The following is a 16,958-nucleotide window of genomic DNA, read 5'->3' as shown; positions in this document are numbered from 1 at the left end:
TCGGAATAGGCTTGATCGGATCAGAATATTCCAAATGGGGTGTGTGGAGCATTTTTATTCTGATCAGGTACAGAATAAATGAACCGTAACCACTATTAATCAACAGTCACTTCCCCACGATCGACCGAATTCTTCATTGAATCGATTATTATAATAATGACTGCTGTCAGTACATGCAAGCATTGTGGTTATTCATGCTGCTTCTATATGTCCTACGAAGATAAGCAAATCAAAAAGATCCAAAAGCTAAACAAAATTAGAAAACGGATGCTGCTGATCACGAGACTATCATAAATTACTGCAAATTTACGCTTAAAGGTTATCCTAATAGGCCATTTTTCAACACCCATTTTTGACATGCAGTATAATGGCAGGGTAAACACAGGCGTAATTGATCAAATTCAGAAGGGTTCTCATCCATTCAATGTGTCACTGCCATTTCTGCGCACTCCCCAATGCACAATTACAGTCCTGGCCCACCTAAATGGAACAACAAGGCCATATTTAATGTCATTAATTACACGTGTGTGTGTGTGTGTGTACGCTGCATTAATGTGTCAGAATGACTGCTGTGTGCCTCCGTGCATGTGTGAATGTAGAATGAACGTGTCAAAATTACATCGTTTGAGGTTTGGAAGTGTTTTGCAGTACGTATTTTCAAGTTGTCCTTCAAATATCCTTTGGATTACCCACATGAGCTACTGTCACAATTATAGTTATAAGTTTGTTTTTTTGTGGGGGGCGAAAGACAATCTTTGTAACCTTCCTAACAGATCCTTCTGGTAGAATCTAGAATATTCTACTCAGCAATACATTTAGAACAGGGGGAATGTTTGCACAGAAAGACGCACTTCTTTATTATTGTATTTCCGGCTAAATTCTACTTATTTAACAAGTAAATAGTAAAAAAAAAAACCCACAAAACTCAAAATTAGGCCTGCGTATGAATAATTTTGGACTTAACTTAACTTAAAAATTGAGTTATTAAAAAGCTTGTTAGCTAACCATAGGGTATGGTCAGGAGAGAAATCGATCAGTAGTATATATCACTTCTTTGTTAAAGTAAAAACTATTAACAGTGTCATATATTATTACATCAAATCAATATGGGCTTCATGTGAATGATGTTGTCTCATATGGAGAACTCATACATCACTAGTACTTTATACCACAGACGTTAATAATATCAAGCGCAGCACTGGAAGGCTTGGTAACTGTGTTATTGTCCATATTTCTTTCAGAAGTTGCATTGTGTATCTCCATGTTTCTATTGCACAACGTTGTAGGTATTCACTGAGCAGTACCTACTTAAAACGACGGTACTCACTTCCAGCTCTGGATTTACATCCAGGGACTCGGCTGTCACTTTAAAAATCATTTTAAGTTCAACCAGTTCACCCTTTTGGCCTCTGTCTCAGTAAGGCTTCCATCCCCGAAGCCCACTTTCTTCCGATTGGCCATCGCCTGAAAGCCTTGGGGGGGGGGGGGGGAGGCTTTCCGTTATTTGTGAGCATGCACGCCCTGAGGCAGTCTTGTTTATCACACTATATATTTTTTCTGTACGATCACCTCCCCTTCTCCAACTCCCTGTACTGTACGTCTGGCATTTGTAAACCATTTTTTTTTTTTTTTTTTTTTTACATCTGAGTTAACCGAAAATAGGAAGAAGCCGCCTTGAGCAGCACCGATGGAGATTAATGAGAAACACTGTAAAGCGGTGTTGTCGGAGAAAATTGATTGGGAATGGTCGTGATGAAGTTGGAGCTCTCTAACGAGGCCAATCAGCCTTCATCGTTAATATGTGGCACAGCTAAAATAGAGGCATACAAATTAAGTTGTGAAATTGCTTTTGTGGCGTTTGGTCGGTGTGCAGAATGAATGTGGCCCAGCGTCCTTTCATTTTCTACCAAAACCCAAAACTTCGCCCCCACCCTCCACTGCTGCCATTCCAGAAGCTCCAGCTGACTTATTTTCTGGTTAGCTTGCCCCGATTTCCTTTTTCTTTTGACTGCAAGGAAAAAATGCATATTGAGAGTCAACAATGTGAATGTTTTATCATCAGCTGTGACAGCTGTCAAGGTTCTATGTGTGTGTGTGTGTGTGTATGTGTGTTTGGCGGGGGGGATGTTGTTGTGGTGTATTTATCTGGAGTCAGTCGTGTGTGGTTGACAATGCTGATTGGCAAAGCACACCTTGGCTAAATCACTTCCACTTTTAAAGCCAAGAACGCTGTTAAAGTTGCCTTTCGTGAGGTACAATTTCACTGAGAGTTATGCAAGATTGTATTATTTAGGGCCTAATATTAAGTCCATATCTGACAATTCTAAAATGATTTAAAATGGGTATTCCCACACTCTTAAACAAATTACAATCAAAACACAGGTGTCTTGAAACATTCTGCAGCAGATACGCTAAATAATGAACATCATTCCAGAGAGCCAAGGACTTCAAGACGTGGCGAGGTCTTTCATTAAACATTAAGCTTCTGACACCCAACATCTGACAGGTTCAAAAACAATTCACACACCGTCACACTTCATCAACACTGTCCCTGTTCCCCCCCCCCCAGTCACTCTCTATTTATGGACACATTTATGTGTATGTATGTATGTATGTATATATAAATGTGTGTATATATATATGTATATGTATATATAAATGTGTGTGTAGATATATATATATATATATATATACATGTATATATAAATGTGTGTGTGTGTGTGTATATATATATATGTATATATAAATGTGTGTGTGTGTGTATATGTATATATATATATATATATATATGTATATGTATATGTGTGTGTGTGTGTATATATATGTAGGTGTGTGTGTGTGTATATATATGTATATGTGTGTGTGTATATATATGTATATGTGTGTGTGTGTGTGTATATATATGTATATGTGTGTGTGTGTGTGTATATATGTGTGTGTATATATATGTGTGTGTATATATATGTGTGTGTATATATATGTATATGTATATGTGTGTGTATGTATATGTGTGTGTATGTATATATGTATATGTATGTATATATATGCATATGTGTATATATATGCATATATATATGTATATGTGTATATTCATATATACATACATATACATATATGTATATGTATATATGTGTATGTATATATATATATATATATGTATGTATATATATGTATACATATATATGTATATATATATGTGTATTCTGTGTGTGAATAAATACGCCTCATGTGTATTCTTTTTTTGCAGTTACCTCTGTGTAAGTGATTGTGACAATCTCAATTTGTCACAAATCGTGTGTGCACATGATTAGTTGACATTGTTTCCTGATTGCTGTTGCACCATTGTGCTTGGGGAGAATTTCGAGATTGTGAGTGGCAGCCCGCTCTCTTAGTATCCACGGTGCAGCCTGTACTGCCACCTTCAGGTCGCTCTACATGTGCCCCTCCCCTACCTGAATCCTGTGAGAGATTTTTCATGGTAACAATGCATCTCTTGTGTTCTTGGTGCATATGAAAGGGGGATACAGTTGTTATTTGGATGCCCACGGTTCATAATTATTGCCTTTCATCTTTACTCTGCATTGAAATGCTGAAAGCTTTCTTTCTCATGCAGTGTGCAGCAGTGCCCCAGTGAGCATGAAGATCCAACCGCTGAACCAGACAGCCCTGATGGTGAGCTGGGAACGCCCCCTGACCGTGTACCACCCGCCCATCACCAGCTACATGGTGTCCTACAGCTGGGTGAAGCGCGATGTCGCTGATGAAGAGACCTTCACCAAGACGGGGGATCAAAGCATGGTGAGCGCCCTTCCATAACACACAACCGACATCTCCACAAGAGAATAAAGTCATCTGGATGGATTTTTGCAACATGGATGTTACTAACAGGATCAGTCAGTGTGAATGTAAGAGGTGACAGCTTATGAAGAACTCTGGATGTAGCTGGTGGTTGATATCAAAGCCCAGACCATCACCCACCCGTCTCCCATGCCTCCCACCTTGTCACTCAAGTTTGGGTGAGGAGACACACAGGCCTGTCACATTCGCTGACAGAGTTATCCATAATGCATGTCTTATGTCCACCTGGGGTCTCCCTTTTACTATGATCTATTACATTTCCATCAGTCGTGTTTAACATTTAGACTGGTACACAGACAAGTTACCTGGCCAATGAAGGGAAAAAAATGGAAGATACCGTGGATTCTCCCTTATGTCAACTTCTACTCTGGAATGACTTTCTACAAGATGGCAGAAAATGCCTGTGCGATTGTTTTGGTCCACTCATCCAAGGTATTCTGTGTTCTAACACAATCTATGTTTTAGTTGATCCCCAAGTATATATATATATATAAGAAAAAAGGTACAATGACCCGGTTGCATAAAAATGCACACCCTCAAGCTAATACTCAGTTGTAGCACCTTTGGCTTGTATTACAGCACTCAGCCTTTTGGGGTAGAAGTTTGTCATTGTGGCTCATCTGGATGTGGTGATATTGGCCCACACTTGTCTGCAAAAATGTTCCAATTCTGTCAGATTGGGAGGGTATTTCCTGCACACAGATTTCACCCATTTCCATCTGAAGTAAAACAGCCCCAAAGCGTTGTGCTGCCACTACCGTGCTTCACTGTAGGTGTGGTGTTCATTTGATGATGAGCAGTGTTGTGATTGCGCCAAACAAAAATGTTGGGAAAGGCCGACTAGATCAGATTACGCTGACCCTGGGATTAATTTGAGGCATGTGAATGTGACTGGTGAACACAGCCACAGCCACGTTTATTAAAAAAAAAAAAAAAGAAATGGGTACACTTATGTAACCACATTATCTCGATAGTTTGTTTATTTCTACTTTGCCTCGCTCAAAGATTTCATTTTTTTCAATTGAGTTGTTCAGGTTATAGTTCACACTAATGGTGGAAAAAGTTTTGAAATAATTTTTTCTTTGTCTCTTTTTTTATATATTAAAAAAAACCCTGCCATTTAGAGGGAACGGCACAACTTGACCTAATTAAAAAGGCTGAAGAACCATGTGATTTATTCGTGTCATTGGTTGAAGGAAATAGTAATGATGGAAAGAGTACTTAAATATAATGAAAGAACAGTACATCATCTACAATTATTATAAAAGCTTGACGGAAAAGTAAAAACAAAATCTGACAAAAGTGGTGTCAAATTAGTAAAACCCATCCACTCAGTTTCTGTCTTAAGTGCAGCGTTTTTGCTTTGACTATAATTTCCAAGCCCCCAGTACAGCTTTTGGCTCCAGTCATCATGTTCACTCTTAACTTCAGACTCCAGTCATCATGTTCACTCTTAACTTCAGATCGTTCTTTTGTCTTTCCAACATTCAGCGTCTCTCCAGAAATCTATCCTGCAGGGCTTATACCTACAGGCATGTTCTTCCACACACTAAATATTCCGCTCTCGGCTCAAGCCGTCTTCTGTTTGTGGGAATCCAACAGCCAGCTGCGCCTTCCTTTAAAGCCCGCTGACCCCACCCCACCCCACACCCCCCCAGCATGTTCACAGAGTGCACCACTGCTTTTTTTTTTTTTTTTACACAGGAACAGTACAGATTTTTTTTTTATGACTTGCCCACTAGTTTAGAAGCCTCCGATCTGCTCTCCGGTGGCTGTTGCCACACTAAGTGCAGATGGAGTGAAACGCGGAAGCTTCAAGTGCAAACACACTGAACTTGAACTTTCACAGGAAACATTTCGTGACAAATAGTTTGTTGTAAATTAACTATATTGCAGGTATGGATTCTTTCCACTGAGCAAATAGGATTATAGAAACTACCAAACAACTCAGCTTTGTTCATATCATAACTTGAATGAAATGTACAGAATTAAACTGTTTTTTTTTTATGTTGAGAAAACACATGGGACACTAGTTTCCCGGAACTTGGAAGAGAGAGAATACAGCACAGATTGTGATGAATACTTAGATAAACTGGAGCTGTCCTCATTTTGAGGAGCACAGTTTCTTGATGTGATTTATTATTTTTCAAAACTTGTATTGAACTTTCTCTGTAACTTTGCCTGCAGAACAACCTCAGAGTTTTCTGTTGACTGTTTTTTTTTTTTTAAAAAAGGATTTCAGTGGATTGTCTCTTTGCTTTCATTCGCTTTAATTAATTTCATGTGATTGTACATTTATAGCACAGACACTTAATTCGGCTGTCAGCGTTGTCACACGCCGCTGATACATTAATGCTGTCACTTTACTGAGAGCAGTCTCTCAAGTTCCCCCTCGGCTGTCAGTCCTTCTTATTATACTTTCTTAATATCCATTTCAAGTCTCAGTTTCTATATCTGTACACCTTTTATCTGAATTGTCTTCGAGAAATACAAGCAGCTGTCTTTTTAAAGTGCCTCCAGCTCCCGAGTTGCAGGCATGCAAGTCAAACTAATTGAGCAGATACACTATGTGAAGCGATAAATGTATTGATGCACATTTAGTCAATTGGATATCCAATATGATCATCAGCCTTAAATGTGTTTTTTTGTTGTTGTTTTTTTTTTGCAGAAAGCAGTTATCACTAATGTGTCCCCAGATGTCCTGTACCTGTTCAGAGTGCAGGCGGTATGTCAGCATGACCTGCGCAGCGACTTCAGCCAAACGCTACTCTTCAGAGGTACGACAATCCCCCTGCATAGTCACAGTTCACATTTCATAAATTCACTTATGCATTGCATTTGACAGAAGACGCTGTCAAAGCTAAATAAGAAAGGAGTACAGTAATCGTTGAAGTGGTAATTCCGTCTGGGTTTTTTTCTAAATCAATTCATGTTAGCCATTTATTTTCAAATTCAATCAATTACTTGAGTTTTTTTTATCCATTTGCAACATTAACTGTGAAATGTACATTATTTAAATATTTTTATTATAATGTGTTTAATTAGTACCATTTGTATATCATGACTTATATTTCATCACAGTATACTGTTGATAACGTTTGGCATTTCCACCCCGCCCCCCCTTGTGTTCCAGCAAATACCACAAGAATATTTGAAGGTTCTCGTATCGTCAAGACTGGGATGGTAAGTTGACCAGTAGATGATAGTGCAGGCAGGGGCGGAGCCAGAACGTGGCTAGTGGGTGGGCCTGGAAAAATCAGGGTGGGCCTGAATATTTCTCGCACCGAGCACAATCCTCCTGTCCCGACACAATGCATATTCAAATCAAATGGCAAACTAAATAATAAGAAGTTCAGATCTTCCTGAGACAACCATAATTGTCATTCTTAATATTCAATGAAATAAAAAACACAACGAAACACAAATTCCAAAAAAAAAATCATAATTTACAAAAAATGTAAAAGTATATATTTTTTCATGAATTTCACTTGGGTGGGCAGTCGTCAATCTGGGTGGGCCGGTGCACGCCCAAGCCCACCCATGGCTCCGCCCCTGAGTGCAGGTGTCTTAACAGCATGACAGTAACCTCACATACTCTGCCTCTCTCAGCCTACAGTATCTCCAGTATCATCAGCTGACATGGCTCCCATAAGCTCAGGCTCCTCAACATGGACATCCTCTGGCATCCACTTCTCCATTGTCTCCATGGCAACAGGACTGGGCCCCTCCTCTAGTGGCAGCCAGGCCACGGTAGCATCAGTGGTTACGAGCACCTTCCTGGCGGGCTTGGGTGTCAGTGGCGGCGTCATCTCCTCTTTGCCCAGTTCTGTTTGGCCAACGCAGGTACCTCAGGCCACCCGCAGCCCCCCTCACTCATCCACCCCACCCGCGAAGCCCAGCACGGAGCAGGTGGTGCCACAGGCCGCGGAGACCGAGTCTCCCGCTGAGGAGGGCCAGGCTGCACCCAAGGGTGAGGAGGAGGAAGATGACGAGGGCGACGGAGAGGGAGAGCAGGACGACAGGGGCGCGGAGAAGAAGAAAAAGAACAAGACGGCACCCACCTACGAGGAAACACAAGCCAACAGCACCGTGGCCAAAGAGTCCGTCCTCCCCACACCTCCATCCACAGCCAAAGAGAAGGCCACAGTCCAAGGCAGCAGCACAGTGCCTGCGGGCACGGCGGACGGCCGCCCGACCCCCCCGCAGGAGAACCTCACGGACATCAGTGCAGTCACCACTCAGGAGCCACGAAACGACAGCGCCGAGATGCAGATTCCACAGAGCTCCACACTCGCACCAAAGATCAGCAGTGATGGGAAGAGCCTTTGGCCGTTCTCTATCCATACTGGTGAGGATACCTTTCGCGCGTCACACAACTATTTCTGTTCGGATCGCAAATTGTGAACATGCTTGGTGGCTTCACCAACTGGTTTAGCATAACAAATCTTGATTCAAGGCCCGTGTCAATCAACGACTAAGCTCTACAGTACTGTGGGCTTTTGTATCAGAGCAACAACAGCCTGAGGGCAGACGCCTGCGAGAGGTGTTGTGCCTCAAGGTTTTCCTGTGGGGCTGTTTTTTAAAGAGTTTCCTTCAAGAGAAAGCTGATTTAGATGTTTTTATTTATATATATATATATATATATTTTTTTTTATCTTACAGCGTTAGAGGTAAGCATATCTAGCTTTAAAAATGCATTTGTGTATTGTCACTTGAATCTCTCTGCACTGTAGAAAAAATGTCAAATTGAGAGGAAAAACTGTATAGTTAGGAAAATGAAGTCATAGTATGCGAATAAAGTCCTGATGTGCGAAGAAGAAGAAAAGTATGTTCCAACAAAATAATGAGTGTATTGTCACTGGATGATGTTTTTCATATTCATATTCAGATCTTTTTCACTGGTATAAAACCCCGCTCATAATTATGCTCTCTGCTCACCATGCATGCCACCGCCCGCGCTCTCTATTGGAGCAATTACCTTTTCATTCCTGAAGTCCGTACTACCTTTGGTAGATCTTTTTTTTTTTTTTTTTTTTTTCTTTCAATTTTCCTCCCCAAATGACTGGAACACTGTAACAAATGGTTCATACTGCACACTTGTCAGTATTGAATTTGTATTTGTCCCTTGTTCCAGAAAGGACCACCTTGTCTAACATGACTCGAACGCCTCACCCCGGCATGGGCAGGATGGTGTGGATTGTCCCATTGGTGGTAGTGTCTGCTCTGACCCTGCTCTGCCTCATCATGCTGCTCATCGTAATGGTCTACTGGAGGTGAGACTTGTACAATATGAAGGGCCAGATTTTAGACGTGACAGTGACAGTTTGAACAAAGACGGCGTTGCATGCAGGTGCCATTATGCACAGCCTCACCTCCTGCAGGAATAACAGGCTTTTCGCCCTCTTCGGAGTCATCCATTTATTCACGCTCACCATTTTGGGGGATATGATCACACGCTGCCACCCCCGAGCACCACACGCCCTGTCGTTCTTGATTTTCTCCTCAGTCAGACACATTCTGACCTTTCTTGTTCGAAACTACCCATCTATCATTAGTGCTTTCATTTATGTGATGCTTCCTTTGTGTGCCTTCTTGCTGCACAATGAAGGCCATCGCCGACCGTGCAAGGCTTGAGGCAGGAGACCTGAAGGCCCCGCAGTACCAACGGCGGCCCCAGCTGTGTTTTCATCTGCTCGGCTAATTTCCAGCCACGCAAGTGAAGTTCCAGTAATTACCCAGGCCAAGCCACTGGCACATGTGGGATAGTTAATGAGTTACAAATAGCACTACTGGCTATTTCCTCAGCTGTCTCATGCATATTTATTTATTCCCCTAAAGAGTTTGCATTATTATTTTATCTGTAGTATTTTAATTAGCTGTTCTCATAATTATTCTATTGATTAATCTGGTAATCAAAATGACTTTTGCCCAATTAAAGAGTTGTAATGAATATGTAGAGGAGAAAGTTCTCTGTGGATTTGAATACATTTGTCTGCTGCTTTTTTTTGATATGCGGTGCACAGGTCACAGGTTTTATTTATTTATGTTCGCTTTTGGGGTATGTATAATAGATCTTGAGATCTCAAATGGGACAGCCTTCTTTAATTAAAGAACAATGAAACACTATTTAAATGCAAATACCCTAGTGTGTGGTAGACAGCCAAAACAAAGGTAACACGTAGTACAACTCAAATGCCAAATATTGTTCAAGGGAAAGCCATGTCTGCTTTCCATTGTGGAGTTTGGAGTTTCACAATTTCATGAATGCATTGGATGGTTTGGAATGGCTCTATACTCCGAACCAACTTTGTAAAAATAAGTTATGGAATGAAGTACGGCATTAGGCATGAAGACTTTGTGAGAACCGGCAGCTCTTAGGTTTGTGTAACGTTCTTAATTGATTAGAATCAATCGTTGTGTTTCTTTTACCTGACATCCGTTGAAATGAGACGTTGAAGCTAAATTGATTTCTGTTGAAGTCTTGTTTCCGTCGAGGTGCATCAACTGGTCACAGGTTTTGGCAGCAGAAGACTTTGATGTCAGAGCAGGAAGAGACGGCCGGTCTGACCATCCCAGCGGTTGTTATGACAACTCTCACAGTTCAGTCAATGTCAGCTCCCCGGGGGAAGTGGCCATGATGAAAGATGAAATAAAACCATTCGCACTCTTTCTGTTTGAGCCGATCCCTGCTCGTTAGCTTTCCGTGCTCTTTAGCAACAAAATACTGCGATGCCTTTAATTCATACATGATCCTTTTAGTGAAAAAGATGTAATCAACGTCTGTGGGAGCATTTGTCTGACGCTTGCTTCTCCTCACTTGTCAACGTTAAGGTCACGAACAGAACTCCAATGGGCTTAATTGCAGCACACATCTGGACGCCTTTGAGGCTTGAGCTGTTTGTTGAAAGCTCACAGATGTTTGAGGCCCGAACAAATCCCGTACGGTGCCGGCACCTCAGCGTGTCCGCGTTGATGCTTCGCTCCATTTTTTTTTTTTTTTTTTTTTTTTTTTTTTTTCCTCCAAACTGTCATCCTTTCTGAAAAGCCATGTTCATCTCCGTTTGTATTCCCTCAAAGCAAGCTGTTTGGGAGACAAGGTGTGGAGGACGCGCGGACCTCGCTGGTTAGTTAGCCGCAACGCATCTGCGCCTACTGGGAGATTGATTGGAATTTAGAGGCTGTGACGCAAGCCAGGAAGGCGCCCTCCTCACCCTCACCCTCACTATTTGTTAGCCCACCCTCCCCTCACCATTCCATCGCTCTACCTCTCTCTTTCCATACCTTTGTCATTCATTCCAGCCTTTTTGTTTTGGTTGTCTGTCCATCCTAAAGAATGACTAGCATCTGCACCCTTCTCTGCAAGTACAGGTAGGATCACACCTGGGACACCCTTTTAGCGGCAACGGCACCGAGATTGGCTCTTAGTATGTTTAGTCATTAGTCAAATCTGTGTGTGACAGTGGGAGCGATTCCATTGTGGCTGATGAGGACTTCTAAGACTCTACTTTGTCTCCATGTCTTTTAAGGGCTTCCATAAATTATAATTGTTTTCCCCGGCGCCATCCATTCATTTCCATCCATTGTGCAGGACATTTTGAATGCGTGCACAATTCATTGTAGGAGATTAATTTGGTGACGCTCCAAATATAATTAACACATGTATCATTTTTTACGAGATGCTTTGGAAAATTGGATGTATGTTAGCTAAATGGATGAGCTTGCAGACTCGAATATTAAATAACTTTTTCGCAGCATGGCTGTTTTCAACACGTGCACTTTATTCTCCAGTACGCTCCTATTATGTTGGTTTCAAAGCATAGTGGATGCTTTTGTCCCAGAGGAGAAGGTGTTCCAGATAGTCTGTAGCGGTTTTACATGTTTACCTGTAGTCTGTTTGGCAAAATTGTCATGTCATGTCCGACGTGATGCATTTGTGCGTCATTCGAGACAATATTTAGATGCTCGCGTTTTTGATTGCACCCCTCTCGACATCTCTTTTGTCTCTGCAGGAGATTTTTCCAGACAGCTCACTTCTATGTTGAGGAGAGCAGTTCTCCTCGGGTGGTGGCCAATGAGAGCATCCCCTTTATCCCCATACCAGGTAAACGGCATGGTTCTCTGCAGCAAAAAGTACACTTGAGACCGCCAGCCTTCTCTTATTTTTTCAGTGTTTTTGTTAATATATTCTGATGAGTTAGCATGTTTAAATGGCATTATTTAGGTAGGAAACTAATTCAATATAACACTGCTAATTCCGGAGGTATTCTCAAATCACCATAAACATTTCTCAAATGGCTTTCTCTCTGTTACCTTGATGTACATATTTGCACAATTTAAGTTCATTTACATGTGAAATGACTCTGGGAGTCCCTTTGCAGCTGAGCACTTGGGCTGGCTGGCTTTTTTTCTTTTTCGTCTTCTTCTTCTTGCCTTTAATGTTCCCGGCAGCCGAGCACTGGCTGGCTGCTAGTTGATATCAGGCTTAAGTTTCTCTGTCACAAAGCTCTGTGACATTTGAAGGCGCCGATATCGTAGTCACAAAGCGCAGCTGATGTCGCCATCGACTCCGCATTAAAATTCCACTTTCATTGCTTGTCGCCTCCTTTCTTCCTTTTATTTGCATTGTAATGTTCCCGCAGCATATATTGTCAGAATAACTGAACAGGCGTTGGGATTGAGTCAACTAAATTCAAGGAAAGGGAAACTCGCAGAGCTGTGACCGAAATGGGCCCTTAAAACTTGTAATAGAAACATCTTTAAATGTTTACGATATGTTAAGAAACAGACGAAGAAGCGCTTAAATGCTTTCAAGGCCTAATTAGCCTTAATTCATTCAAGGTTCTAGTGGTTTAACACTTTTCGGCCATAGCCATCCTGTAGGCTGAAGGACAGTTTGATAAATGGGTATATTAGCCTTTTACAATGTGACCAGGTTGGTCCCTTTAGGTCCCAGGTGCAATGGTGTGTTCGTTTAAACATTAGCCAGCATCAGAAGCCATGACAGCTGGGGCCCCGGCTCTATTGTCCCCGTGCGGCTGCTCCACCAGCCTTATCAAAGATCCCTCGTGTGTGACCTCCAGATGATAGGACTCCACTGAGGCAGATGCTCCCACCATAAATGCTCAAAATAAGTGAGATTTGTGACAGCGCTTGTAGCACTTCTTCCCTGTTCTTTTGTCACTTGCCTCTTTTTAAAAGGCAAAGACCTTGTAAAGTGAATTCCGAGATTTGTTTGAAGGTAAATTGGTGAAAGTAATGGGCAGAGACCGAGAACGATAGAATTGTGGAGAAGATACAGCATTAAATTCTTTTTCACCATTTTGGTTGGGCGGATTTTTGAGGCGTGGCTAATACAAAGCCCATTGATGCACTTTGGCCTTCTGGCATGAGTCGGCCCTCCCCCACTAGATAAATACTTCAACGCCTTTTCACATCAGTGGTTTTCCTGCACAGTTTTTGAGTTCATTCATTTTTACTATTAGGCTCGTTTTAACCTCTGCAGGATGGAGTTAACCAGCAATCTAAGCCTCCAGCTCCGCCCACAGCCGCTGAAATCTAAGTGCGTCTTGATTTTCCATTTTGAAGACTGATCTCATATTTATTTATTTTTCCAATTAAATTTAATAGGCTTGTTAACAACACTCTTCTCTGTGGTGTGTCAGATTTACAAGACATCTTTAATTTCACTTTACAGCGACTTTAAATGGTATGGGGTTTTTTTTTCTGAGTTTAACAAATAATTATTTCTTACTGTTTTTCGCTCCGCAGATGACATGGAGGCCATTCCTGTCAAGCAGTTTGTCAAACACATCATGGAGCTCTACAAGAACAATCTACAAGGCTTTTCTGAGGAGTTTGAGGTAAACTCACATACTGTACAGCACACTCAGTGGCTGTCCTAACTTGAACGACACCCTGTGTGAGACCCCCCCCCACGCCCCCCCACAAATCATTCCATAATGCTAATGTGTTTAAAAACAAAACAAACATAAGGTACCTTATTGCGAGGATGTTATTTATTTATTTACTTTGTTTACCAATACGTTATCAAGTTGAACCTTTACAAACTGCTGCTAGGCATGCTGGGCATCCCTGCATATGTAAATAGGGTTAGTCACATGTTTATTGTTAAAGTAGTTGTTATCATTTGCCTGTAAGGTTTTATGGTTGGTATTTTGTTGAGTGACCACGGTGGTCATTTTCACCAAGTATGGTGCGCAATGACAGTTACTGTCTGACTAGAATCATTTCATCATCAAGATTTGAATTGCGCATGACTCAGTGTCAGCTCTCGGACTCGCATTCATTCTGCAATTCATGCACGTGATGGGAAATAGTGCGCCGCCATGCATCTTTCTTACAGAGAGCAGCTCCACAAGGGGGTGCAAATTGCTCATACGAATGCCAATGATTAAAGAGGAACTAACCCCCCCCCAAAAAAAATTTAGAAAGCAAGAATACCATACAGCGTGTGTGCCAGCACTAAGACAACATGATACTCTGATTAATATTGCATTCGCGGAGTAAGAATTCAACAGAATAATTCATCAATGTTAGGTAGCACCATGTTGGGCGAAATCATTTTCAGCTGCAGACTGGAAGTGACATTGAAGCACAAGTAGCACCTTGCCTATTAATACAGTGCGTGCCAAGAAAGAGTACTACAGATGCAGTATTTGCTTTGAGGATGTTGATTAGAGAAGTACAGAGAAGGCCAAACGGAGCTGCATTGTGTTTTTGTAGATCTGGAGAAAGCTTATGACAGGGTGCCCAGAGAGGAGCTGTGGTATTGCATGAGGAGGTTCTGGAGTGGCAGAGAAGTATGTGAGAGCGGTGCAGGACATGTATGAGGACTGTAAGACAGTGGTGAGGTGTGACAGAGGAGTTCAAGGTGGAGGTGGGACTGCATCAGGGATCAGCTCTGAGCCCCTTCTTGTTTGCTATGGTGATGGACAGGCTGACAGACGAGGTCAGACAGGAATCTCCGTGGACTATGGTGTTTGCAGATGACATTGTGATCTGCAGTGAGAGCAGGGAACAGGTAGAGGAGAAGCTAGAGAGGTGGAGGTTTGTCCCGGAACGAAGGTTAGCCGCAGTAAGACACAATACATGTGTGTGAATGAGAGGGACCCAAGTGGAAGAGTGAGGTGATGGGGAGAAGAGATCAAGAAGGTGGAGGATTGTAAGTACTTGGGGTGAACAGTCCAGAGCAATGGAGAGTGTGGAAAAGAGGTGAAGAAACGTGTACAGGCAGGTTGGAACGTGTGGAGAAAAGTGTCAGGTGTGATAGAAGAGTTTCGGCTAAAATGAAACTTGTACAAAACTGTGGTGAGACCAGCGATGTTGTTTGGTCTTTTCCACAGTGTCACTGAGGAAAAGACAGGTGGCAGAGATGAAGATGCTGAGGTTCTCTCTGGGAGCGACCAGGGAGGATAGGATCAGGAATGAGTACATCAGAGGGACAGCACTTGTTAGAGGTTTTGGAAATAAGGTCGGAGAGGCCAGACTGAGATGGTTTGGACATGTCCAGAGGAGAGAGAGTGAATATGTTGGTAGAAGGATGCTGAGTTTTGAATAGTTTTGAATTTGCCAGGCAGGAGGCCTAGGGGAAGACCAAGGAAGAGGTTTATGGATGTAATGAGGGAGGACATGAAGGTAGTTGGTGTGAGAGAAGAGGATGCAGAGGACAGGGTTAGATTTAGGCAATTGATTCGCTGTGGCGACCCCTGAAAGGGAAAAGCCGAAAAGGAAAAGAAGAATATTAAATGACTTGTTAGCCTTAGCGAAGCTGTTAGCCACCAAGTATGACGCTCTCAAGGCACTTGCATTTGTTGACAAATCAGTTTTGAAGTCTGCATTGACTGCGCGTATTGTTGTGCAGAGCGCGATGGAGACAACTTGGACATGCGTCAAGAGTCAGCGATAGATGGGTTTAACGGAGAGAATCCGGTCACTTTTCAAAATAAAATATTACCGGTACCGGTCGCCGGCCCGGAGGTTGGGGAACCCTGTTTTAGATGGTTTATGATCACATGATCAGTATCTCTTTGCCCTCTGTGCTCAAGTCAGCAGTTGAGTATTCTCGATTGAAACACTCAATAAGCACCAGAACAAAACTACACATCGACCTCCAACAGAGCATTGTGTGAGGTTACAGGGAAACGATCCAACACAATTATCCCAAAAATGTTAACACGTTATCTTCATTAAAATCCAGTATCTGTTCTCGCAGTTTGCTGATTTCGTTTTGTTTTCCACAAATACACTAAAAGGTCTGGGTGTGTCCGAACTGGAGCTTTCACTGCAGCTCCAACAAACCGAAACAAGCTTTACTGCATCAGAGCATTCAGCCTGAACCGAACATTGCCACAAAACCTCCCACCCCTTTTTTTATTTTTTTTTTTTCCTGAGTGAAGCAGACTATTCAGCATGGTGCCATGTTTAACTTCAACTTTGCTCTTTTTGGATAGATATTTGGGGGTGAAAGAGACACAGGCAGACGCAGAGTTAATTAGGGTGAAAGCAGGTTAAGAAACAAGACGAAAGCTTCACTCCTGAAGGGTGCTCTTTAATTGGGTCGTTTGGCGTCAAGCTCATACGCTCATTTGTCGTGTAAATACGACACGGGGAAGGAGGAAAAGAAGGTTGTTTGAGTCGAAGCACTAATAGCATTGGCTGTGCTGATACATGAACCAAATCGCTGCTTGATTTTTTTTTTTTTTTACTTTGCACTTTTTCCTTTGCTGTAAACACAGGAGAGATTCGGGGATCTGAGACTTTTTTTTTTCTTATCAGTGAGTTGAGTTTATGCTGTGTATGTCTCGAACCTGTGGAGGCGTGATGGGTTTTAGCACTTTGCTGTAGGCCAGCAGAGAGCACTATTAATGAAAACTAGTTAGAAATTGAAACATAAAGTATACTGGAAATGAGTGAAGTTCACCGCGGGATCATTTTAAAACGGATGTTTGCTGTACATAATACCGCGCCATACTATACAGCCTATTGTAAGGTGAATAGAATGAGGTTTCCAGGATGGAAAAAAATCACCACATCAATCCATACCCACACATTTGGAGCATTTTTTTTAGCTGCTACATTGT

General features: G+C 42.1%; 1 protein-coding gene across 2 annotated transcripts in view; it reads left to right on the top strand.

The window, feature by feature from the left end:
* The window catches only part of LOC147142205 (receptor-type tyrosine-protein phosphatase gamma-like), a 104,430-nt gene that overhangs the window by 76,523 nt on the left and 10,949 nt on the right, over nt 1-16,958 (top strand). For both annotated transcript variants that reach the window (XM_086040719.1, XM_086040720.1), the window contains 7 exons: nt 3,614-3,798; nt 6,527-6,635; nt 6,992-7,041; nt 7,468-8,206; nt 8,993-9,131; nt 11,868-11,959; nt 13,627-13,718. In XM_086040719.1, the coding sequence (XP_085896845.1) occupies nt 3,614-3,798; nt 6,527-6,635; nt 6,992-7,041; nt 7,468-8,206; nt 8,993-9,131; nt 11,868-11,959; nt 13,627-13,718 (1,406 nt within the window). The remainder of the gene's footprint in view (nt 1-3,613; nt 3,799-6,526; nt 6,636-6,991; nt 7,042-7,467; nt 8,207-8,992; nt 9,132-11,867; nt 11,960-13,626; nt 13,719-16,958) is intronic.

Source organism: Filicampus tigris, chromosome 9, assembly GCF_054856515.1.
Source record: "Filicampus tigris isolate MCC_2025a chromosome 9, RoL_Ftig_1.0, whole genome shotgun sequence".
Taxonomy (NCBI): Eukaryota; Metazoa; Chordata; class Actinopteri; order Syngnathiformes; family Syngnathidae; genus Filicampus; species Filicampus tigris.
The sequence above is the reverse complement of the archived record's forward strand: the minus strand, read 5'-3'. Positions and strand labels throughout refer to the sequence as shown.